Source organism: Clytia hemisphaerica, unplaced genomic scaffold (assembly GCF_902728285.1).
Source record: "Clytia hemisphaerica strain Z4C2 unplaced genomic scaffold, Clytia hemisphaerica genome assembly, whole genome shotgun sequence".
NCBI lineage: Eukaryota > Metazoa > Cnidaria > Hydrozoa > Leptothecata > Clytiidae > Clytia > Clytia hemisphaerica.
This window is the reverse complement of record NW_027103918.1, coordinates 667,005-692,636: the sequence shown is the minus strand read 5'-3', so window position 1 is coordinate 692,636 and position 25,632 is coordinate 667,005. Positions and strand designations below refer to the sequence as shown.

General features: G+C 36.7%; 2 protein-coding genes and 1 long non-coding RNA gene across 3 annotated transcripts; 1 reads left to right on the top strand and 2 right to left on the bottom strand.

Moving 5' to 3' along the window:
- The first annotated feature begins 223 nt into the window (after positions 1–223).
- LOC136809691 (uncharacterized) lies at positions 224–1,407 on the top strand. The gene is made up of 2 exons (XR_010847010.1): positions 224–665; positions 871–1,407. It is a non-coding gene; the product is annotated as an uncharacterized lncRNA (long non-coding RNA).
- Positions 1,408–3,737: 2,330 nt separating this feature from the next.
- On the bottom strand, positions 3,738–9,493 carry LOC136809615 (uncharacterized). Its single transcript, XM_067066156.1, has 5 exons — positions 8,544–9,493; positions 8,011–8,136; positions 7,289–7,396; positions 6,435–6,943; positions 3,738–4,622 (listed from the first exon to the last, which is right to left on the bottom strand). Exons 1-5 carry the CDS (start codon positions 9,124–9,126, stop codon positions 4,422–4,424), a joined length of 1,527 nt encoding a protein of 508 aa, XP_066922257.1. The 5' UTR covers positions 9,127–9,493; the 3' UTR covers positions 3,738–4,421.
- A 72-nt stretch (positions 9,494–9,565) lies between these two features.
- Positions 9,566–13,010, bottom strand: LOC136809614 (uncharacterized). Its single transcript, XM_067066155.1, has 3 exons — positions 12,834–13,010; positions 12,470–12,592; positions 9,566–12,139 (listed from the first exon to the last, which is right to left on the bottom strand). Exons 1-3 carry the CDS (start codon positions 12,993–12,995, stop codon positions 10,247–10,249), a joined length of 2,178 nt encoding a protein of 725 aa, XP_066922256.1. The 5' UTR covers positions 12,996–13,010; the 3' UTR covers positions 9,566–10,246.
- Positions 13,011–25,632: the final 12,622 nt, after the last annotated feature.

Below are 25,632 nucleotides of genomic sequence, written 5' to 3'. Positions count from 1 at the left end.
TGTAAAAATCAATACAGACTGACAGATACAGAATACAGAGATACAGCTTGCAAAAGCAAATCTGGGCTGGGCGAGTTTCCAATACTTTTTAAATTTCTGGCCACTATTCTCCAAAATCCCTTCAGGTTCAGATAGAGCTTTGTCAGCAAAACAAGGAAAAGGTACTGCTATAAATTCAAATCAACCTATCTCACAGTTCCACAAACATACATATACAGGAACGACCCTGCCGGTGCACCCGACAGTCGGGTGCTGTTGTCGGGTGCTCGAAGTTAGAAATTTTAACACCCGACAGTCGGGTGCACTTTGTCGGGTGCTATATCTTTGACGCTTTTAACAGCACCCGACACGTAACGGGCGGGTGGCGATTTCCCAAGCAAGGGTGGAAAAGCGGGTTCTTTTTACTACCGCCCCGCCTGTAGTGGGCGCGCGGCGTTTTTGACGAATTTACTCTCTCGTCAAACCAATCTCTTTGGTCAAACAATGTGATTTCCGATTCTCGGGTTTTGATTCTTGGGAGAAGTTCACGGATTAACGTTTTTCTTTTCTTTTTATTCATTCATGCGTGATGAGCGACTTGTAAAACAGCGACACGACGATGAAGACAAATAGAGATGTTTCATCAATGAGTCACCATATCAACGCACCCCTTCACTAGTACTTAGGTAGGCAAAAATCCATTCTGGGTATTAATTAAATTTATCTAGGTAGGTTTTCCCTCTTTTACCTACCTGAAAATCGCGTGTGTCTTTAAACTCTTAAGTGACGTTCAATTTGTCTGAGCTGACTGAGTAACTTCGTCAACTGGACGCTATATATCATTTTGTAACGACACGCTACTATGCCGAATTTTTTGTTCTTTCTATTTAGCTTACCACCACCATTCTCATACAACCATTACATACATACAAACTGTTTGGATGGCTGGGGACAACGTGTGTGTTACTTAAAAGAAGAAATTGGACAACAATCTTTTTATTGATTAACAATAATATAGACCATGTTCAGACGTCACGGTTCCGTATCGTTCCAAAACGAAACGGTTCTGAAAAAATTGTGAACGCCAAAATTTGAGAAAAAGAAAAAAAGAAGACGTTACAAAGCAAAACAGATCGAAACGGTTTCGCTCCACTATTTTCATCGGAATGGAACTGCTTCGTTTTCTTGCACCGAAACGTTCCGAAACCAATATGAACACTCTCGCGGAAACACTCACGGAAACCATACCGGAATGATACGAGACCGTAACGTCTGAACATGGTCTTACAGACAATCTTTGAAATACATACAATTAAAAATATGTAAAATAATAAATTATATATATAAGGCCATTTGATCATCAATGCATTCCCTCTGTTTTCTTCCTGAAGGAGATAGAAAGTAGAAAGATTTATTAATAGACTACCACCCTCTTCACGATTTTAAATCCCTTGTCTATCCACAGCTTTAGTGTCCATTATGTCTGAGGTTATAAGCCTGATGAAATATTAAAAAAGTATCCTTAGAGTCACTAATTTGAAAAAAGCCATTCCTCTCTCCAATTTGTACGTCGTTAGTGAATTTACAACTAGCTCATAATGCGGAATTACGCGTCTCTACAGGCCATTTAGAGCGCCATGGAAATTATGTCATTATGAAACTAAATATCAGATGACATCGGGCTATTTATATCATGATATATTAAAGGTAATATACGTCTTACCTGGACGAACCAACACGTCAGCGTGTTTTGTCATTAGTAAAATGTAAGACTAAAACGAAGAAAAGAAGAGAAAAAAGCGGACGGATTGTCATGCCTCAAACCTAAACACGGAGAAATAGATTAACCATCGAGGGGAGGCTGGAATTTAAGAATATCGAAACATTGATATGATCAAAGTACAGAATCAAAAGACACGCCAATTATTTTACGACTAAAATGTAAATATCAAATCAAAAATGATTACCTGTTTCGCTATTTGATTCATTTTCTCTTATTTGCGACTCTAAATAAAAAAAATGATATCGAGATTTAGTTGACATGAGAGGTTGGCTCCCAGAGGTAAAGGTTAATGTCAGGTAAGGCGTTTCTATCGTACTTTTACTGATGTAACGTAAAAAAAACTAGGAATAATGTAGGATACACCACGGGACGAGGTTGCGCCAAAAATCGTACCACCCAGAGCCACTTGCATCGCACTTTTTAATTTGACGCGATACAATCGTTTCACGGATAACAGAGCGCTATCAGAATCATAAATCAAAAAAGCAAAATAAGGGACTGGGTTCGAGTTTGGGTGATAGTTGCCCTTTATTACGCTGAAGCTTATTTTTCTCTACCTACCTCAGAATTTTCGTCACTTTCCTGCCCCCAAAACTTTTTTCACCCTCACCAATTAGGAATCGAAGATCTCTACAAAACCCATCGCTGATCCAATTTACAGGCCGGCCCTTTTACGCCAGCAACGAGAAATAGCGCCTTATAAGGGCCGACGAGGTTCATATCATCATTTGACTAACGCCCACGGCATCGGCAAAGATGGCGGGAAATAGTATAGGGCGTAAAGCCGCCAAATGCCCATCATCAGGCAGTGTCGGGTGTTGATTGTCGGGTGTTCTCACTAAGTTAGGAATTTTCAGCACCCGACTGTCGGGTGCACTATTTGTCGGGTGTTTTCGCAAATTTAGAAATTTCAGCACCCGACAAAACACCCGACAGCACCCGACTGTCGGGTGCACCGGCAGGGTCGTATACAGGATGGTCTTGGCATGAGACCCAACCTTTGACCTGCATGGATACTGTAAACAAACTTTTTATTTGTTTCGTGTTTGGCGCCCCGTATAAAAGGTAGCGTAGAAGCCAACTTTCTCTTAAATTTACCACGCAAAAAAATGGAATCCCGGAAAATCGGAAACATCTCTGGGGAGTAAGAAGCCGCTGCGCCAACCAGCCCCTTTGGCAAAAAAGGGGTATGGGGATGCGCCGCTGGTTAGGGTACCCTTTTACACCTGGCTCAGTTTTAGTGTTTTTTGTTCACGAATTTTGGCAAAGTTTTCAAAAAACTAGTCTGACTGACATTTTTTGAACCTCAGCGGAACATCCCCGGGAGATTTTTGCTTAGTTTAAGTTTTTTAAAGTATTTAGGATATCCAGTATTTTTGAAATCGATTTTTCTGAAGAGACATACCCATCAGATTCTGAAATGGAAGCATATCTTTTTCATCTAGAAGTACACGCTTTATTCTTGGTAATCAATATTCATGGTAAAATCGGCCGAAAAATTAAGAATAATTTAAAATCAATGAAGTATGAGTGAATCTCCTAGGTAGGATATTTGAATTCTCTAAAGCCTACCTAAGTTACGTGGCCTTGATATGAACAACCCGTGTAGTTTTTATACAATTCCGTATTGATGAAAGAAAGTAAAATTTTCCGCTAGATTTCAAAACAAAGAAATCGCTAAATTCAATCCGTCGTTAAAAATAAGGCTTCACTTTCCTTTCCCTGAGGAAGGTTTCTCAGGACTTTTTGCCTGATGTAGCCCGCAGGTGAAGCATGTGGTATGTTATGGTCTACATTGTCTGTTCTTCCACGAAATGGAAAATAAAAAATCGCAATGAAAATAATTGATGAAGAAGAAAATGAAGACTTTTGCGAAGAAGAGTATTTCAGCTTTATTTTTAGCGAAGAAAAACCACTTTGAAAATATTTTTACTGAACCAAAAAAAGATCTTCGCAAAATTCGGGAAAAAAAAGTGGGTTTTTCAAGACCCTGAACTGTAAGAGTGTACTTTCAATAGAGTACACTATCTGTGAGGGTCTCCTCTTAGCTGGATGCACTGTGCCAGGGTGTGTTTTGGTACACCAACATGACAGTAAAAATTAGTATCTTTGCAAGTTTTTACTCACACCAATTTCATATTTTTCATTTACACATCGAGTCGTCTTCTCAGGCTCATTTTCGGCTTCAGCAAAAGAAGACATGAAATCAAACTGCACTGTCAGGATCAGAAATAGGTTCGGTGAAAGCCATCACTATTGTATATGTATTATTATTGCAACCAAGCTGGCACACAACGTTGTTTCAACGTTCATCTAATGTTCACAACGTCCATGTAACGTTAGATGAACGTTAAAGCAACGTTGTGTGCCAGCTGGGAAGCTATTATTGTATGTATAAAGGATACCTTTTTCACTACTCAAGAGCTGTACAATGAGGGTTTGATTTTGAAAGCCAATTTTTTTTGCGGCACATACTGTCGTTTAGAAATAGAGTCAGAGTGCCCCCGGGTGTCAATAATAAAGGAAATGGAATTTGATTTATAGACAAATTCTCCAAATCTACCGAGTGTTCCAAAAAAGGTAAGCAGGTTTGTCAAGATATTGGTAGATCACTTTTCCTGAACATCAGATGTTTATTCCTATTTTTCGATGGAAAGTTTTAAGTTTTCCTTTTGAAGAATGAGAATAGATATTGTTCAACAGGAATGAACGCTTTCCTGCTGTAGTGTACAGCATCCCATGGTTTAGCCAGGGAGCCAGTCCCATTAGGATAAGAATAACTCATTGGGAAAACGTCTAAGATTGGCACACCAGCTTGACACAAGATGTTCGTTGAAATAGCGTTGAAGATTTCCACTCTCTATGAAAAAGAAAATTGAAATTCTCTCAAGACTTGCAGCAAAGTACACGCTTTAAAAAAATATAATTCATGACGAAATTAGCCAAAAAAATAAAGCATATGCTATATATCATCATCACGGAATTTGGAAACACCATTAAGGCACGATACCATCATTAAATATGCCATTTCATGCTACATCTGTGTATTACATGTATTTTATGTTAAATTTAGATGGAATTACGACCATAACCTTAAAATACACCGTAAGAATATTTTATGATGATTTTCCCAAAAAAGTTAAGAATATCCATGATTAAATGGAAAAACACCATTCTCATAAAAAAAAGCGTGTAAGTTTCATACATCCCGGGTGGTTCAAATTCTTCGGATGTTTGGCAGTTTCTTCAGATCCATCAAAGTGATCTGTAAGGTTGGCTTTGCTTTATCATGGAAGAGGAGAGTCTAACTTAAATTTTGATGTATTACTTTTTAAATTTGGACAATTGATTCAAAATTATAGATATTCAAAGGCAAAAATCACTTTTCAAAGAATACATAATGATGCAAAAATTGGGTGATTAAATTTCAACAATTAACATGAAAAACACACATGATTTAACAAATTTGAGTCTTTTAATGAGTTTTACGACTTTCCTGATTGCCTTGTTGATATAAAAAGTAATTATCAGAAATAATTAGAAATCGAGAAAAAAATCAAGAAATTTGAAGTATTTTCAAAATCTTTTTCTAAAAAATTGTCTAAAAAAGAAGAAGAAATTCAATCACTTACTGTATTTCTATAAGCAAAATTTTACACATTTTGAAATGTGATTTTTTACTTTAAATGACAAGAACTTTCGAGCTAATTATCCAAATTAAAAAAGCAACATACACCCTCCTCGAGCTAGATCAAGTCTAAATGAAGATTATGGGACAAGTTGGTAGGTCCAAGCAAACCGTCAAACATCCGAAGTTTTTTTTGAATCACCAGATAACTGGCTAATTCCGAAGTCTAAAAACGTAAATGATAGACCAGTCATTTTATAGCCGTCGGTTACTTTAGTTGTGACGTCAACCTACAGTACAGACACACGCTTTTTTTATAAGAATATCTGCTATAAGAATACCACGGCGAAAATTGGTCAAATCGTAAGAATACCCTAAGAATACACCCTCTAGGGTGAATTTCACAGAATTTGATAAGAATACAGTGATTTTGTATTTGGTTAACAGAAAAACTGCTTCCTTTGTTAGAGATAAATCCAATCTTTGAGGAAGAAAACTCAAAAGTCTAAAATAGTAAGAATACGTTAAGAATTATTTCACCCTCAATTTTGGCACTTTCTTAAGAATATTTGACCCTCATCTAAAGTACACTATTCTTATAAAAAAGCGTGTATTGTTAATGGTACAGAAATATCCCAGTCAAAGCTCGTAAAAATAGTATAGTAGCGCAATACTTTAATCGTAGAAATTTTAGCGAGACTAATTTTAGCGTTTTAGCGAGTTTTCCCTATTTTCGCTAAAATAAATCTCGCTTAAACACGCCGAATCGACAGGTTGCTAAAATTTATCCGCGCAAAATTTCTGGTTAAATTGCCTTGATACATTTTTATCAATAGAAAGGGTTTCAGTGCAATGAAATGCTAGAAAACGAATTCATTCAATAATGTAATACGAGTATTCGCTAAAATTTATCCACGCAAAGTTTTTTGAAATCGTGATTCACTAAAGTAAATCCAAACAGAATCAAGATTTTCCTGACTCGCCAATATACGCTATAATTAGTCTCGCTAAAATTTCTACGATTAAAGTAGAAAATCTTCTGACCTGTTGAGTGAGAAAGCGATGACTTTTGGCATGCCTTGCGTTCGATTCAGGTGCTCCATATTTCCATTTCTGAAGTGCTGTGGTCGTTTTCCAGATGATCGTACTGTTGTAAAGATTGTTTTGTTGAAGCATCTCCCCAACTCTCTTCATCAGTTCTATGAATTGATTGACAGGGATGCCCATGACGTAATGAAGCCCCAAGTTCAGTAAAAGTGCTGACTCATCATCCATTGGTGGATGAGAAATAACGTTCACAATCTCGTGAACCAGGCGCTCTATATCGAAATCTCGGTTATCATAGGTTAGAGTGGTGGAGGTTTGGCGCGGTGGCGCATTGTTCGGCAAATTATACACCCAGTTATACGTCCTTTTGCAAGTTATGAAGAGTACTTTGCATAATGGAGTGTTCCAAACAGCACGGTAAAAGAAATCTCCCACTGAATCACCGTATATCCAAAACACACCTCGCCCTTCCACTTTCTTTTGCAAAGAACTTTTTTGAAATGGATCTAAAGGTTGAAGAAGAGATAAGCGTAATGGGGAAGCCGTGGAATTGCAAAGAGGTTAGAATAAGGCTTAGACTAATTATCGAAGAATCAAGGTAATAAACTCCCTTTCTCTCTTCTCAATTTCTTGAGACAGGGTTGCTTATCTCACTGAAACCTTTAAAGGTTATTCAATTCTTTTCACTTTTAAATCCAAGTTTCCTTAGTTTGAAAACTTTTTAAAAGGAAACCATTCGAAAGGTAAAAGACTTCTTTAAAAAAAATGAAAGTTCAAGCAAGCAAGAAGCAAAGGAAGCAACAAAGGTATACTTTCGAAGAAAGTAAGAAGCGAAGAAAGATGAGGTATACTTTTGATGAGGGGTGTCCATTGCAGCTGGTCACTCCATTCACCGAAGCCATCCCACATCAAACATGATGTTTGTTCTTCTCCTTCTTCAACTAATTGTGCTGACAGTTCTGAAGACAAAGAAGCATGGAAGAATAACTTTTCAATACAGTCTGTCCCTCTGAGAAAGAGTTTCAGGGGGTCCCCGATTCCCCCTATCCGCCATCCGTCTAACCAAGAGCAGAAATTCCATCACCGATTTTATTTTACTTTTTAATTCAAGATTTCCGTCAAAAATCCGGAAATTTTGAATACTTTTTCCAAAACCAGAAATCCCATCTAAATATTTGTTGACACCGTCACTCCGTTCAAAAAAGATTTGATTCCGTCCTTCCGTGAAAACTCTGATTTGAGATTTTTCTTTCATTTGAGGTTTCAATTTTTCGACACAAATATTGAGCCTCCGAAATATAAAAGAGTAAAATTTAAGTAAGGAAGTAAGACCTCAAAAAATACTATCACAAAGAAATCATTTTACAGTCAACTCTCTCTAATTCGAGCCTCTACTTTCCGAGTCTTTCTATAATTCGAACTAGAATATTCTACTCGTTTTCTAATTAGAAGAAAACCCCTGGCCCCTTGAAGATGAATTTAAAGAGAGTCAACTGTATTCAATTCCAAAGATAATTAGCAAACATCTATGTTGATGTAAACAATCAAACAAGAACATAAGCAAAATATATACCTTTGAAAATATTTCTGTGACCATCCACCACAACAAAGGAGAGATCTCCGTCAAACTTCTCCTCCACGTATGCTTTCTCGTAGCCAGGAAGCATATGATCTGGTTGGCTTTTACCCTGCTCATTCCCTGGAAAAGGAGAGAAGAGAAAGCATTCCATAACTGAAAAATAAAATCACCAATAGTCGAGAAATAAACCCATTCGCCAATTTTGGTGCACTTTGGCGAGAATTAATTTTGGCGAACGACCCATTTTTGTTCAATATTTTAGCTGACAAAAAAAAATTTTTTTTAGGAAAAATAGAGACTAAATTGAAAGAAAATTAAATTTAGCGAGAACTTATTTTTCTGAATGACTTATAAATTTAAATTTGGCGGAAAGAAATTTTGGCGAATTTGGCGAAATTTTTAGGCAATTCGCCAAGTTCGCCAAAATTTCTACCCTTAGGGTAGCCCTCAACTCTAACATGATCACTCTCTTCTGCCTTCCACAATGTTAATCGTAGTGTTGTTAGAATATATATCATTCATCTCACCTCTGACAAACCACTGTTGAGGGGGATCTTTGTAACCATCACATAAAGTATATTCTAAATGGAGTTCCACGTGATATTTGCCGGGCGTTGTGACCAAGAAAAAAGCTTCATATGTTCCATTCAAGTGATCCAATACAGTGACCGGCATTGAAGCTGCACCACGAATGAAGATACGCCATGTGTCACCACCCACGTGTTTGGGCGTTCTCAGCAAACTGAAGGCGTGAATGAGCACTCTACTATATTGTCCTGTCTGTCGTATATCAAGTTCTACTTTAGTTGTTTTAGCTGAGGTGATGAACGATGCGTTTCGCTCTGGATAAAACGATTTCCATTTCATATCATCCTTACAAGGTTCCATGAGAGCGTTGAAATCGAAACGACGTTCTCGCTGCAATTTCCATAACGTTCGAAAATATTCAATCTCTTCATCATGAGATGTTTGGAGAGTATTGGATCTTTTGTTACGATGGAATAATAAAATTTCTTTGTGTTTTAACAAGTAGTAAGCGATGGAACACAGTACAAAAAACACCCATAGTCTGACCGTTCGTATCAACTTGATTTGTGGAGTAAAAACCATCTTCAGCTAAATTCTCTCAATCAAAATAACAAGATAATACAAAGAAGAAAAGATAACATGCTTCAAAAAATGAAAATTGAAAATGTTTTGTACGCTTCAGTAATTTTATCTAATTAAAACACGAAACCAAATGTTCAAACAAAAAACAACAAAATGTAACGAAACATTAACTTAACCACTTTAAAGACCTTCAAAATTACCCTCATAAAATAAAGACTCCGAAGGGATATTCGCAAACCTCCCATAGACAATATTTTCACTGTCAATCCGTTTCAAACCCTTACGCCGGAAAATATAGCATTTTTAGTAAGAACTGACATCAAAATTTTGAGTAGATCGCAGAGCGTAATAATACCTTAAGTAATAACTGATGTTAAACTAAGTATCATCGAGAATTATTGTAGATAAAAAGGGTTAGAGGTCATATAACAATAAGTAATCTTATTCTTACAAGAATTGTAAGATTTCATTTTTATCCAAATAAATGTCACAATACTTTTATTAGCAAGAGTGTTACTTTCAACGGGCTCTTCCATAAAATGGAGGATATAATATTGTCCAGGGATGAAAAATCTATAAAATTTGCTTTGTCTCGAGGTGGGGGTAAATTTGCTCTGTTTGGGGGTGATTCTGAATGCCCAGGGGGTCAATTGATGCTTGTCCGGGGGTTAGACCTATTATATAATGTTTGGAGAATATAAATGTTATATCCTCAACACCCACGTATTCTATATTTTTCTGGAAGTACCAAAATACAATTCCTTTCATGTAAAAAAGTTTCATAAAAAAAGTTTAAATTGTCCCTCAAAGAAGAGTTGAAAAGGTTAGCGTGATAGGATTCACGAATAATAAAAAATAAAAGCCAATGAAAACTGTCTTCATTTGCAGGCTTTCCAATAGAAATATCAAAAGCTAAATTCAAGTAATTCTACTCAATTTCATTTTTCCCCACCACCAATCAAAATAAAAAGTATAAAAAATCGTTTCGAAAAGTTTTTCAGTTTTACCAACTCAGTTGCTGAGTGTGGTTTCTATAACGTACCATAGAAGAATGCACACACTTTCCAAAACACTCTCCCAGCAAAGAAATGACCGATGATAAAAAGGGTCACGTGTCCCTTCAATGTAATTGTTGAATTTCAAACTCGATCAAAAACCCACTTCGTTTAGCGATATTGTAAACAGCAGGAGATAGTTTACAGAGGGAGTACATTTGTAGACACATGGTGCTCTGTTTGTAGGAGTATGTGAAGCGGTCATTAAACATAGGAGCACCTGGGTGACTTTGAAATTGTCGTGGGAAGGGTTCCTTCCATAAAGTGGAGTTCGTGTTCAACTTCAAAAGTCCTTTTAAACAGAAGGTGAGAACGGCTTTATCGAATCCCATCTTGTTGACGAAGAAGTTTTTACATTTGCACAACATGTGAACTTTACGATCCTCCCGAATCCGGAGATAAATCCCGATTTCAAATCCGTTGACGATGACGGGCGTCATGGAGAAGATGTCGGCGTTTCTCTCTTGACGTGTGTATTTCAATTCACGTTGACGGCTTAATGCAGGGAAAGTTTTGTTTTGCGATGGTCGATTGTTGAGGTTGTTGAAAAGATGATTCTGTAAAGCACGGATGTACCATTCTTTGTACCCAGGCCATATGTTGAACGAAGAGATCTCGTAATTCAGAACATTATTTAAGAAGTCTGTGGTGATATTTGTAAGGCTCACAGACCTCAAAAGTTTCTCGATGAAGGATAACGTGTCCAGTTTGAGTTGGGCGTTCGCTTCGTCGTCCGCGTACAGATTATGTTTGATGACGTGAAACTTCACCCATCGTTGCATGACGTATAAAAACATGTTGCCATGGGCGTGTTGGTTACAAATGCTTCTTTGAACGTTAGGGTTGATGAATAAGCTCATCGATTCCAGTTGTAATTGGAACAACTTACAAGGAGTCACTTCAAAACAATCATCCAATTTTTGAAAGTGTTTCAATATGAATTCATGACATTTGCTCTGCACTGACTGACATTTCGGTTTGTGTTGCGAAAATCCAGTCTTGATCTTATCGATCATGTTGTTGATGCGATTGAAATCTTCGGTCTCGGTAATTTGACAAGATCGATTAGCGAAAACGTCCAGACATTTATCAATTAATCCGTCGAAACAATACTTCATGGCCATGTGGCAAACTTTGATCACCACATCGAGGCTGTTTCTATTGATGTAGTTTCGATTGTAGAAACACCTCAACATGGTGAGCAAGGTATCCGTTTCATTTCTACCAACCTCTAATTTCACTTCCTGTTGGTTGGTCTCCTTCATACCAGATGTGGAGAATAAACATTTGAAGAACTCGCTCTTTGCTGCTAAGATGATGCTATGAACAAAGACTCTTGTTTCTCGCAACACTTTCGTTTCCAGGGTGTATGTTCGTTTAGGGACATTCAGAGGTTGAGGTGTAGACTCCTCAATGGAAGTTGATGTAGGGTCGAATGTCGTTTCTTCCACGACTTCGTCAGCAGGAATCTGTTGTTGAGTTTCCTCTTGCTCCTCAGGTACTGTAGAAGAAGCCTCCGCTACCTTCTCTCCTCCCTCTGGTGTTTGAAGTTCATTTTCAACAGGTCTTCGAGATGTCGGGGAAGACTCATCTTCTTTGTGTCCTTCAACATTATCTTTAGTTAGTTCAACTTTGTCTCTCGTTAATTCAACATTATTTCTCGTTATGTCAAAATCGTTCCTGGCTGGTTCAGCAGCAGCATTCTCAGTAATTTCAACATCTCCAGCTTGTTGTTGTTGTTCATCAGCGTGATTTTCTTCATCAACAATCTCATCGTCTCCTACAACATGTTGAGTATCCTCCGAACTTGTTGGAAGAATCTCCATGACGTCATAGTCCGTATCTTCTTCAATTTTGATTTGTTGAATAAGAGGATTGGTACTAACTTCAATGTTGTTGGTGTTGGTGTGACATGGAACGAGAGATATGACACTTGTGTTGTATGAACATCCAGCCTCCTACAATAAATATCAAGTGACGAAGACGAAGTGAATTGAAATGAATGAAGCATACTTTAAAGGAAGCAGCTTTCACGTGACGAATAAAATAACAAAATTTCGGGAATTTAATTTCGCAAATAGCCCATTCAACTATATTTGACAGGAGTTATTATTCGCAAGTTAATATTCGCGATTTGGCCAAAAAATCCCAAAGCTTCTTCCTTTAGAGTAGCCTGAATGCAGAACAGACTGTAAATAAATAAAAAACAATGGTTATTAGTTTATAACAAGAATTATTGTCCATTAAGAAATTCAGAATTCAGAATGAAAGAAATCTTTTAGTCTCACCTCAGCAACAGTATCTTCTTGTTTGATTCTTTTGAAGAGACAATTCTCCAAACCTTCATCGTTCACCACCACGTTCTTTCGTTTCGAACGCCCACACGGTGCACCGCCCGAGTAACATTCCACCTAATTAAACCCCAACAATATTCAATGAGCTCATGAACATGAGAAAGTACCAAATATAAAGCTTGACGAAAAGAGACTTTGTTTAAGAGAAGCGGATATACAAGTTCCTAGATTTAGAAACAGATAGTATCAGTGATGAAAAGCAGATTTGTTAAAACCTGGTTGACAATATTGAGTGGATGAGACGAAAGCACAATACAATACTGATTGATTGAAGACAAAGCGGAAAAATTTTAGTCACCTTTTCAGTTTCACAGATGTATAAAACTCGATCACTGAGCGTTTGGTTGTTGAAGAAGTTTTCAAAACCTTCATCGAAAGATGCGGTGCCAGATTCAAGCTGTGGTTGCGTTTGCGGCGGTGGTGCATCTCCGTTCACTTCCATTGTTTCCATACTTGTCATTGTTACTTCTTTTTCCTGTGAAAAAATGAAAAGTTTCTATATGATATCATATTATTAATGTAACGGCTTTAACAGACCATAAATAAATATTTACAAAAACATCAGAATGAAAAGCTATTTGTGTACGATCTCGTTACTTTAATGATGCCGAGTCTTAACGCGTGGCGAAGAATGCTCTAATAACTTGTCAAGCATTTCAATTGCCACCTGTCATTTGATATCAAATAAGAAATAGGCAGCAATGCAATGTGGCCCATGATGTCGCCCACGCAGCAAGTTATATTTAATTTTTATCTAACTATGGTTGGGGGTTAGGCAGCAAGCGCTTTCAAAATTCTCCAATCAGAGTCAGCCACTTCGACCAAAACAAAATATATTTTAAAAGGCCATGTTAATAGTGAGAATTTATTTGACATGGTCCCCTCATTTTTATTTTTAAATGCAGAGACCTCGGAGCTAAAAACACAAGTGTGTCCTGGACTATCAATCCCAATTTTTACCTTTAATTTGTATGATTGACACTGTCTTATGTCAGCTTATGAGTGCAGTAAATTGGCTTAGGCAAAACAAGCACACCAAAATTTGCTTTGAATCATAAACATCATGCCCTATTTTAGAAAGGTATGTAGGGAAGCGCCCACTAACAGATAAAAAGGATGGTGTCGGTAGTTCCTTTTCCCAAAAAGGGCTGCCTTTTTTCAGCACAAAGTGAAAGCTCAATATTTGAAACATATCGCGCAAGGGGGAGGGGGTCTAAAATTTCAGGTCCATCTACTTGAGAAACTCCAAACCTAAATGTTAAATGTCCTATCTAAAATAAGGATTGATTTTGATGAAAATATTGAATTTAAACATATGTCTCTTGTATTTTTCTCAGTTTGATTTCTTAGTTAGCAAGGCAAAAGCAATGTAATGTTAATGAATCTGAGGTGATAAAATGCCACGCATTCACAATAAACCAAACAATGCATCTGTAAAATACTATACACATAAAAAATATAGAGTAATAAAAAACTAACCTAAAATACACTGCATTGCCTGAAGATAGCACAAGCATGAAACAGTCTGTAGCAATTATAAGTTACTTCTTTATTTCCCAATATTTCCCTCAGAATTTCCCGTAAAAATACAATGATATGAGAATGAATGAGAATAAATTCCTGTAACTCTATGCAAATTGAAAAGAGCTTGTTTTTGATAGTTTCTGATCCTAAAGTGCTATCTTTTGGTGAAAGCTATGCAATTCATCATGTTTGGATTTCTAAAAGGGTCTTGCACAGTAAAAAATTCACAATTTTAGTAAAATAAAGTTTGGGGTGAAATATCTTACCATGGAAAGTAGCTAAGATCATCAAATATTTTTTAAAACTAAAGAGAATCTACTCAGCTTTCTTCTAAAAAAATCCACATTCTAATATCTTTCTTTGTTTCTAAAATATTAAGGAAAACCCACAGCGCGGTTTTCAAATGTGAAAACCATTCGTAGTAAACAAAAGTTTGAAGAAGGTTGACTGATTTTCAAGGGCGTGCAAGGTAAAAACCCCATTTTTCTGGTTTTTGCACATGCGTGCTACCTTGCTGAGATTTGGTTGAGCGAAATAGAAACTGAGTGCTAAAAAATCATGGAATTTCCTCGTAGATCTTTTTCTTGGGTAGTTCATCTTCAACTTAGTTTTCAAGGTTGGTTTGGCTCAAATCTTTTCATCTATGGCTCAAATTTTAGGCAATTTCTCATAGTTTTTGAAAATGTTAATTTCATTAAAAAGTGCCGGGTTATTTTCTCATGAATCCCGTCAGAAATTTTGCGGCACATTCTTTTGCTTGCGAGTCAAGTAAATGATGATGAACCTTAGAAATCCTCATATAGGATATTTTTATTCCCAATAGATAAACAATTGAAATTAAAATTGAAAAGAAACTTCAATTTCAACGACCCTGCCTATGTCTCGGACAGTCCGGGGTAAGTGTCTGGGGTCAGCTGGGGTCTGAAAAAAATATTTTTTTTCCGGACTTATGTCCGGGGCACAGATTTTTGGGATGAGCTGGAGTTTTTATAAGATACTTCACTAATTGGTCATTTGAAGTGATAGAGATGACGCGTTCTTTAGAAAAAGTAACAAAATTGTTTTATTATTGGTTAACGACCAACCAAATCAAATAAGAGCTTGTAAAAACTCCAGCTTGTCCCAGATTTTTGTGCTATAAATTTACCCCAGACGTTTTTTGCTGAGCACGTTATAAAACTTCACCCCCTTTCGCCCAATGAACAAACATTGTTGCGTCCAGATGGTGTCTTAATGACTACTACTACTGCTCGTATGACTTACAGTTTTATTATTTTCATTTTCTTTAGTATCCCAACACCATCCAGGTCATATCACAGAATTGTCCAAATTATGAAAAAGCAACCGACAAAGAAACAGAAACTGTGCCACACAAGACCACACTAGATGGATGGATGTAGAAGCACCAAGGTTGAACGATCAAAATACAGGCCTCACATACGAAACGCCAAATCAGAACATTACCGTGAGATCGGGTAACTTGCATCAGTGGTGGCAAACATGCATAGCCCTCAAATGAATGACCTGTCTGGTAATTATAATACAACTAGGCAGAAATCACAAATATCTTCATTCGCATCCTCGTTGGGTCTAAAAAGTGAGTCGGTTGGTCGTAAAAGAAAAAGTCCGACAAATTTACAGACTCATCGACTCAATTCTACTCAATTTTCGAGAGTCGGTCAGGTGACGCGAAACGAAGATATTTGTGATTGCTGCCCTACGCAGCTCCGCTAGCAGCTCTACTCTATAAAGGACCCTGCCGACGCACCTAACTTAACGAGCACCGGAAACGCGAAAGTCTGGTGTAAAATGAGAATTTTTTTTACCACCGGACAATCTCTACACCGGACTTAAGGAAGTCAGATGTCCGGTGTTGGAGAAGAATACTTTTTCCACCGGGCAATCAAAACACCGGACATGACCAGTCCGGTGCGTCCGGTGTTTCTTAATTTTTTGTTTCGTAAATGTCCGGCGTCCAAAATTCCCTGTATGCAACATCGTACTGACACCGGACTTATTGCGTCCAGTGTAGCGAAAGGATACTTTTTGCCGCCGGACAAATACATCGGACAGTCCGGTGCGTCGGCAGGGTCCTCTCTATAATAATTAGTCTATATACCATTTTTGTTTTGATTTAACTTCGTATTTTAATGAACAGCCAGGTCATTCATTTGAGGGCTATGCATGTTAGCCTCCACTGATGAAGTTACCTGATCTCACTGTACAACATCTTTTCGAAAACAGCGTTTGTCCAAAGAAGAATATTTCAATGAATTTCCAAAATAACCTCATTCTTTAAAAAGCGACCGCATTGGGGCCAAAAAAAAAAGTAGTTTTGTTTCCGGAAATGCGGGTGACGAAAAAAAATCTCACCCGGGCGGCCGGAAAATATTTTTTTTTTTTCAATTTTCCTAGAAAAACTCTAATTGACGTGTACGAAAAAATAATCCAGGTTCGATGTCTCTTTACTTGAAAAAACGAAATTTTAAGAAGAAGCTGTACTCTAAGGTAATTCTATTCACAACAACATAAAACAGGAAAGTAGAAAACATTTGTGACAGAAGATTTTCTTTTTCAAAACACAAGTGATATACGTAAACGCGTCGCGTACAATTTTTTGCACACATAATGCCTCGTGCACAACTAATACATATTGTTACTACGAAGAACTAAATAATGTTGAGAAAACGTTTTGCGTTCTTTAGCTTACTTGTCTGAAATATTCAGTTTGAAAAAAAGTTTTTTATTTAGTTCTTCTTTTCTTCTTCGATTGCGCAAAAAAAAAAAGTTTTTTTCTATTTGCGGCCGGGTGAGATATATTTTTTTCCAAAAAAAAGTTCACCCGGCCGATTTCCGGAAACAAGACTACTTTTTTTTTTGGCCTGGCTGTCTATGACGTCTGGGGTAGTCTCTCAAAAACAAATAATACGGAACCTGGGCACGCAACACAGGTCGTCAATTTCAAATTTCAAAAAAAGAGAAAAAAAATGTTCTGCTGGCAATCTAAACTGTGTTACTTCAAAATGCCTCGAAAATGTCAATATGAAAATTGCGTAATCAGAGAACGTATGTCTCGCTCATTATAAAAAGGCCAAGACAAACTTTCAATAATTGGATTGTAACATTGAGTTAAGTCTCTTTTGTTAAATCACCAGGGGGTAAATAAAACAGACCTTGATACATTTATTGTTCATTTCAACTTGACGATTTGTTTAAAACTCAGCAATATTTGGGGTAGGTAAAATATGTACAAAGAAATTCATACTTTTCCAACCCGGCGAATCGTTAAAAAAGAAGCGAACAATAAAATATAATTACCCTTTCCAAATAAACCTCTTCGGTGGCGAGCGTAGTCAGTCTGGGAAATCCTCTCAATTGCATGCTTATGTTCCGAGGCTGTAAGTGCGCATTTGCACGGTTATCAAAATGGCAGAATTTTTAAGCGTGTTATTACACGCTTATCAAAATTGTTCTGAAACGGGCGGTAAGCGGTAAGCCAGGGATTTTTTCAAGCACTCTGAGCTACTACCGTTTTTGTATAATTAGATTGAGTTTAAGATGCGTAAAAATACGCGAGCGAAGGGAGCGTGATTTAGAGCAGGGGGTCTGGGGGGCGCTCGAAGCCCTCCAGCGGGGTTCTAGGGAGCGGAACCCCCTTAGAAAATTTTTACTCCAAATTTGGCCCTGGATTGCTTTAAACAAGAACAAAAAGTGAAAACATTAACGCCGCTTGAGTAAAAATAGAAAGATTTTGGGCCATTTTACACCCAGGGTTCGAATTATAAATTTTAAGCGATAGATAAACGAGCGAATAAAGTAACCGAGTTGATAAAGTAATAGGTAAACGAGTGAATTTTAAAGTAGCAAAGGAGCTTTTTACATTGTTTGCGAAACATTTTTAGTATTTTGCGATGTTATTTGGAAGAAAATGCAAAAGTATCTTCAGTTCATTTCTCTAGAAAAGCGAAGTAAGAGGTTATAGACAAAGCAAAGTATATTGAAGTTTTGAAGTAACGAGTAGATAAAGCAATAGATAAACGAATGAAGAAAGTTGCGGTAACGAGTATACAAAGCAATAGATAAACGAGAGAATATATTAGCGAAGTAGCGAGTATATAAAGTAATAGATAAACGAATGAATAAAGTAGAGAAGTGGCGAGATGATAAAGCGGTAGATAAACGAGCAAATAAAGTAGCGAAGCAGCAAGTTGATAAAGCAATAGATAAACGATTGAATAAAGTAGTGAAGTGGCAAGTAGATGAAGCAATAGATAAACGAGAGAATATATTAGCGAAGTAGCGAGTATATAAAGTAATAGATAAACGAATGAATAAAGTAGAGAAGTGGCGAGATGATAAAGCGGTAGATAAACGAGCAAATAAAGTAGCGAAGCAGCAAGTTGATAAAGCAATAGATAAACGATTGAATAAAGTAGTGAAGTGGCAAGTAGATGAAGAAATAGATAAACAAGTGAATAAAGTAGCGAAGCAGCGAGTTGATAAAGCAATAGATAAACGAATGAAAAAAGTAGCAAAGTGGCAAGTTGATAAAGCAATAGATAAACGAATGAATAAAGTAGCGAAGTGGCAAGTAGATGAAGAAATAGATAGACGAATGAATAAAGTAGAGAAGTAGCGAGTTGATAAAGCAATAGATAAACGAACGAATAAAGTAGCGAAGTGGCGAGTAGATAAAGCATTAGATAAACGAATGAAAGAAGTAGCAAAGTAGGTGTTTTCTTATAATATTTTAACTTTGCATTTTTGAGTTACTAAATCTTTTTGAGTAGCTAAATCTAAAATTCACTTCGCATTTTGAGAAGTGCGAAGCTATAATTCATCCTCGCATAAAAAATACCCTACTGTTTTTCACGCCGAAGCTATAATTCAATCAAGCTGTGGCGTCAAACTGAACGAGACTATCTCTCTCTCTAATTTTTTCTTCCTTGAAAAGATCAATAATTATCTCATCCTCAAGAATTTATTTTTGGTAAACACCGGATACATAGATAAAAGGGTCTAGTGAAAAACAAAAAAGTTTGTGAAATGTAGCAATGAATGAATTCTCTGATGAAAACAATGAAACACATCGAATTTATGACGTGACCGCGTACCAAGAAACATTACGAGAGCACACGTATTTTTTTTCATTCTCTTGTCTTTACTCTATACTGATTAAAAACAAATAATTGGCGTTTCTGAGAAAACTGCTTTGAAACTTTTTGCGAAGCGAATATACATGAGCGAAGCAGTTTTGCTATAGTGTGTGCGTACCTTTAAACTCTATATACCAGGGAAGCGCAGAAGGAAAATGAAAATTTAGTTCCCATCTGTTAAATGTAGATAAGTATTTCGTTCAAGGTTGTGTTTCTCGTTCAAATATAGGTATCAATCTCGGTTTGGTAGATGGTTTCGTTAATAAAGTTGATCTTTACGGCACCGAAAATGTCCGAGTTGGGGCTTTTTTCCAAAAGAGACATTTCGTCGTTTCCGTATATTTTGTATCTCTTCCTTCACCTATGAGACAGCTGATTGGTTGATATTTTCGTACTATCAGACAACTGATTGGTTGATATTTTCGTTGTTATGGTTTCGATCTTTTTATTTTTATTTATCGAAACCATTTTGTGAATTTTTTATTCGAAGAATATTTACTGAAAGCATTTTATCGACCTGGAAGCTTCTGGAAAATAACTCTACCAACTAGCTACCAGTTTAGTGAATTTATTGCTCTGCTGTGGCGAGTATCATTTGGAAAAATCATATAATCAGTTTCATCCACCATAACATTTTGGATTCAACAAAACACAACACATAACTTTGTGCACCAACAGGGAAGTATATATTTGTTGACTTTTTCCTCACTTTTAGCAGTGGGAAGGAAATTGCACTCCACCTTTTATAGTCATAGTTATCTTTTCACTTGAGAGAAATTTTTCTTGACACAAGAGTTAAGTTTCCCAGCATCCTGTCTGTAACTATCTGATCTGATTAAGAAATATCAACACCGACAGACCGACACTTTTTAAATAAAAAATTTGACGTCCGACTAAAACAGAACAGTCCTAAATATCCACTATTTCTATATTTCTCTCATCGTGTTCGTCAAAATGTCAGGACAATCAAGACTTTTTCCACTAGGGGCTAAAATTTATTAATTCTGTTATTCGAGCATTATGTTCTGTCGAAAGTTTTTGTGACTTTGTTTATAATTTTGACATTAACTGTGGTAACTCAGGAAAGTTAATGATTAGGGAATTGTTTATCGCTATGTCAAACACAGGAAAAAATGATCTTATCCCAAGGTTGGAATTTAGAATTTTCCTATGTGCATTTTTCGGTTGACTTCTCAAGCCCTGGTATTTCGGAAATTGGCGAAGCAGCTTGTTTCGGAAAAAGCCAATTCCCATTTGGAATTTCAAGAATTCCAATTTGTTAGTTAAAGATTGACAAAAAGTTCCATTGCGAATATTGCCGGTTTCCAAGGTTGGAAAATTCTCAAATTCGGACTTTGGAAAATGCGGGTCGGAAAATCGTTTTTCCCTAACAAATTAGGTTTTAAATGAAAAACGCTCATTCCATTAGGAAAATGGTATTTTTCCAAGTCAAGATTAATTTGATAGGGACTTGCGAAAATGCGGGTCGGAAAATCGTGTTTCCCTAACAAATTAGGGAATTTTAATACAACCTTTGAATTTTCTAGTGATTTGTTTTCCAAGTCGGAATTAGACGATTTCGCACCTTGGAAACTAAAACTTTTCCAACACGGAATTTAGCTTGGTGGGTGTTTCACGATCCCATGGCATTTTCCGGGTTTGAAAGTTACAAATATCCGGGGTGGAAAAATAAAAAGTTCCAACCTTGGGATAAGATCATTTTTTCCTGTGAAATGCACCGATTGAAACATACCATTTGATTCCTTCTTTTTGTCTTGGGACGGATTATGATCACAGTCACTTTCAACAGTTTGATGCTCAAAAATGTCTAATATATTTGCAGTACCAAATTTATGATTTAAATCTAAGTTCTGCACCAGAAGAATCTGTTTTTACCCTATCTAGCTCAGAGTGTATATTATGTCAAACATGTTATAATGCTTCAGAGAAAACTACATATAAAACTATCTGTCATGTTGAGTTTCCTAATCGTTTTAACCATCATTCAATAAAGAATGAAGTTTCAAGATTAGTTAATGCCCCACATGGACAGTTGCTTCAAGACTTGTATGATTCTGCAAATTGTCCATCTCGCACAATAGCAACGAAAAGTAAAACAATTATCAACATATCTGAATATTTGATTGTCTCACTAAAAATATTTTGCTATGATCAGGCATCAAAACACTTCAAGAAAACCTAGTTCCCAACCTCATATTGAAAACTCATTTTGAAAATGCATTACTAGGGAATCTAAATTTGTTTCCATTTTGATGGTTGAGAGATTCAATTTCTTGATTGCGAAAACAGGACAATTTTATAACTTTCACTGACTTAGGTTAGTTTTAAATCAACCTTGGAGCAAAATGGACTGATTGATAATGGATTTCACTGAGTTCTTCTTCTTCTACAACATTGACTTAACTGGCAAGTAAATTAGAAAAAGGTGAACCGGGGGATGGAACCGAGATGAACTCATCTGGTAAACCGGCTGTATCGAGGTGAACCCAGAACCCAGCTTCTGCAGAAACTTGCTTTGAACTGTTCTGTGCATTTTTTGAATGTGGAAAAGTTTTGTGTCAACGTACTTGAAACTTTTCTTAACTTTTGCCGTGAACTTTGAACCTTCTTTGAATGCCTTTTGTCGTCAACTATAAAAAACTTGAAAAACCTTTGTTGCTTGTGTTAGTTCATCTAATCTTTCCAGCTCACCAAATAGAGACTATTCGCATGCATTTTGCGTTCTTTTAACCATATGTAGTTAATTCCTGTTACAAAAAATGATGAATGAATCTGTAGGGGTGGTACAGTCACTTTCGGTCGGGGTTGTGGAAGGCAAAATATGTTGTTCTTTGATTAGTTAGGGTTTGTTGTTCTTTTTTTGGTGCTTTTAATAGATATTTGTCGTTCTTTTTAGATGGACTGGAAACGTTTGATTAAAACAGTCTCTTTTCTCCTTTTTGTTCGCATACCTTACAAATGTGGAAATAAATTCTGTTTTGAACTTGATACCGTGAGATTGGTTAACTTGCATCAGTGGAGGCTAACATGCATAGCCCTCAAATTAATGACCTGGCTGGTCATTAAAATACAACTACGCAGCTCTGCTCACAGCTCTACTCTACCATTTTTGTTTTGATTTAACTTTGTGTTTTAATGACCAGTCAGGTCATTTATTTGAGGGCTATGCATGTTAGCCTCCGATACTGATGCAAGTTACCCCATCTCATGGTATATAATTGTGTTTTAGATGTGGAAAGCTGTCAATTTGGAAATTTTTTTCCACGTTTGTCTAATACTCTCGGTTAGTCGGGGGGGGGGGTTTGGAATAAGCAGGGTGCAGGGGGGTTGGAAGAAATCTCAAAATTTAATAAGCGAGGGGGGGGTTTCCCTCCTTGCAATCTGTTGGAAATTATGAATATGAAATTGCTTTGTCCTGTTTTGAAAGTTTTTTCCTTTTTTTAACATTATAAGTATATTATGATAATGCAAAATGACTTTTTTTTTAATTATGAAATTTTTTGTGAAGGTGAAGCGTGACGCTGCAGATCAAATCTGTGTTTTGACTGGACTCGCCAACCTTTATGATTATAAGGGTACAGTTTGTTTTTTATTTTTTTAAATTCAAAATGCCCTGAATGTGTTACTGTAGTGTTTTCATCATACTTTTCTTATATAGACCTTTTTTCAAAGAGGACGTCCTGTTGAATAATTATGTAGTCCAGCCATAAAAACAATGATAGAGCCATGCATAATTACTGTATCATGCATATTGTAATAATTATGCATGGTTTTATCATTGTTTTTCTGCTGGACTACATATATATTCAACAGGGTGGCCTCTTTGAAAAAAGGTCTATTGTTGTTTCTTTAAACTTTTTGCTATTTATTCTAGAAAATGAAAAATAGAACGGTTGAAGCTTCATTTTTCATCAATGAGAGAATCTACAGATGTCATTTTTATAGAGAGGGACTATAAAATTTTTGCGAATGATAGGATATTCAGAAAGACTGCAGCGAATGTATTAAGTAAAACTTCACAAATGCCATTGAATATACAGTGTTTGTATGTCTTAAATTTCTTGCTTGCAACTTGCGAATCGAGGAGGCCCTGGATCGCTTCGCAACTTTTATATATATACGGCTTGTTTCTTGTAAATTTTTTTTTTATTATTTCGGATTGAGTTTCATAACTCAATCTTGGATTGAGTATTTTTACCGGTATACGGTAGTAAAAAAGTGCTAAGAAAAATCCCTGGGTAAGCGTGCAATTGCACCCTTTATTATTCTGACACGCAATTCCTTCCGAAAGCTCTGTTGAATTTCAAAATCCTAGGGCAGTTTTACTCAAAATTTATCGTAGAAGAAGATTCCATATAAATGGATTGCCCGTTAAACCATACCATGCCTTCGCCCGAATTAGAGAATTATGAACCCCTTGAAATCCCTCTAAGCAATTTCAACCGGGGCGGGAGCAGGCGTAAATTATAACCATGTAATTGCGCGCTACCATGCAATTGCGCGCTTACGCCCTCGGAACATAAGCGTGCAATTGAGAGGATTTCCCAGACTGGTAGTCTACTCTGACCTAATTGTAAAATTTATGTGATGGGAGTTTGACATAGTAATGTAATGTTGTTTGGGGAATTATGAAGTCCTCTGGAATTTCTATTGCATTTATTCAGGTTGATTTTTTATGACTTCTAATGGTACTTTTTCTAACGAGTTTGATTACTCTGTTCTCACACTTATGTCTTTTTTTTTCGCGTCCTTTTCCGTGATTACTTTTATTTATATTTTTAAAGACAGGTAAGAAGGCATATTGATGTAACTGCACTGGACCAGACGATCTCAATCGAACGGAATCAACGATCGAACCAGTCGAACCAAATCGAACGCAATCGACCGATTGAAGTTCGATTGTCGAACGCAATCGAATCTCAATCGAATATTACCGCAATTTTCAGATTCGTTTGATATTCGATTGCGTTTGATTGATGATCAATTGCGTTCGATTGCGTTCGATCGTCGATTCATTGACCCCCGGATTGTTCATTGCATAATTTCTACGGGAAATCGAAAGTAATTTCATTCGGCAGTTAGTCACACTAGCGTCCCGCCAAAATGCGTAACAAAGATTAATGCTGCGAAAGCGCTATATCGTTTACTTGACTCTCAAGCAAAAAAATGCGGCACAAAACTTCTAAAGGGATTCATGAAAAAATAACCCGGCGCTTTTTAATGAAATTAACATTTTCAAAAAACTTTGAGAAATTGCCTAAAATTTGAGCCATAGATGAAAAAATTTGAGCCAAGCCAACCTTGAAAACTAATTTGAAGATCAACTTCCCAAGAAAAAGATCTAAGAGGGAGGAACCCACCTAGTAGATCCGCGCACCACCAGATAGGCTGTTTCCCGGAAATTTTGCCGGACCTCAAATATTGACCCATTTACATATGCGGAATTATTTTTACTTTAGCGTATAAACCAGGCCTTAAAAGTTGAAGCACTGTCTCGGGAATTGAATGACAAATTTTGGTTAATTGATTTTGGCTGCTGCACGTTTTATTTGTTTCAAGTTTTAATTAATTGTCTTGCGAACTTGATTCAGGTAACTCTCATCCTTGGGCTGATGGAAATTAATGATATGTTTACCGTAATGACGATTTTCAGAATTTGATGCGGCCAAGTTTTCATTATTCATTATTCATTATTTTCCCATAACATTTATTTTCCCAGATTTTCGTTACTTGTGTCTCCGGAACTCTCGTGTTTTTATGATTCTTTGGTAGATAAATCTTTTTCTTCCCGCTAGATTCTCTAATGTTATCTCCACAATATGACAAACTTCTTACCGGTCCCTACTAGAGGGCCGTTCGGGTTGTTAACAATTCAAAAAGCCACGGGCTGGGGCCATTCCCTTACCCCCAATGACGACATGGAATTCGTAGCAAATGCTTTCACGAAAGTCCGGAATTTCCGTAACAATTACCAAAACCTATCAAAACCGTGGATTCGTTTACTTAACCTCAAAAACTCATGGAATTCCATGGAATTCATTGAATTCGATACTTTCTCTTTAAAGTTTCCTGGATTCCGGCAAAAATTTATTCAAAATTGCTGTCATCCATTGGGGGGTAATTTTTTTTCGAATGCCCTTTGTTTTGATATCCAACTTCGAAATTTTTGTTCTCTGCTCAAGTGGAGGAAAATAATGAACTTTTCGAGAAAAAGGCAAATAATGACAACTTGATGCGGGGTTTTTGAAACACGGGGGCTACGGTAACATAACATTCCATTCCATCGGCCTTGTTGTTGCAAACATCTGTAGATGACTGATGTTGTTTTTCTGTGAAAGCAGATTTCCTAGTGTGACTAACTGTTCGGCCTGTGATGTTTGAGAGCTTGGATGTTGG

Coding starts and splice junctions, on each gene's coding strand:
- LOC136809615 (XM_067066156.1), bottom strand. CDS start 9,126: ATGGTTTTTACTCCACAAATCAAGTTGATACGAACGGTCAGACTATGG. Junction 8,137..8,543: donor TCAACAGTGGTTTGTCAGAG/GTGAGATGAATG, acceptor CTCCTTTTCCAG/GGAATGAGCAGGGTAAAAGC. Junction 4,623..6,434: donor ATCGCTTTCTCACTCAACAG/GTCAGAAGATTT, acceptor TCTTTTTCATAG/AGAGTGGAAATCTTCAACGC.
- LOC136809614 (XM_067066155.1), bottom strand. CDS start 12,995: ATGACAAGTATGGAAACAATGGAAGTGAACGGAGATGCACCACCGCCG. Junction 12,593..12,833: donor ACATCTGTGAAACTGAAAAG/GTGACTAAAATT, acceptor GGGTTTAATTAG/GTGGAATGTTACTCGGGCGG. Junction 12,140..12,469: donor AAGAAGATACTGTTGCTGAG/GTGAGACTAAAA, acceptor TATTTATTGTAG/GAGGCTGGATGTTCATACAA.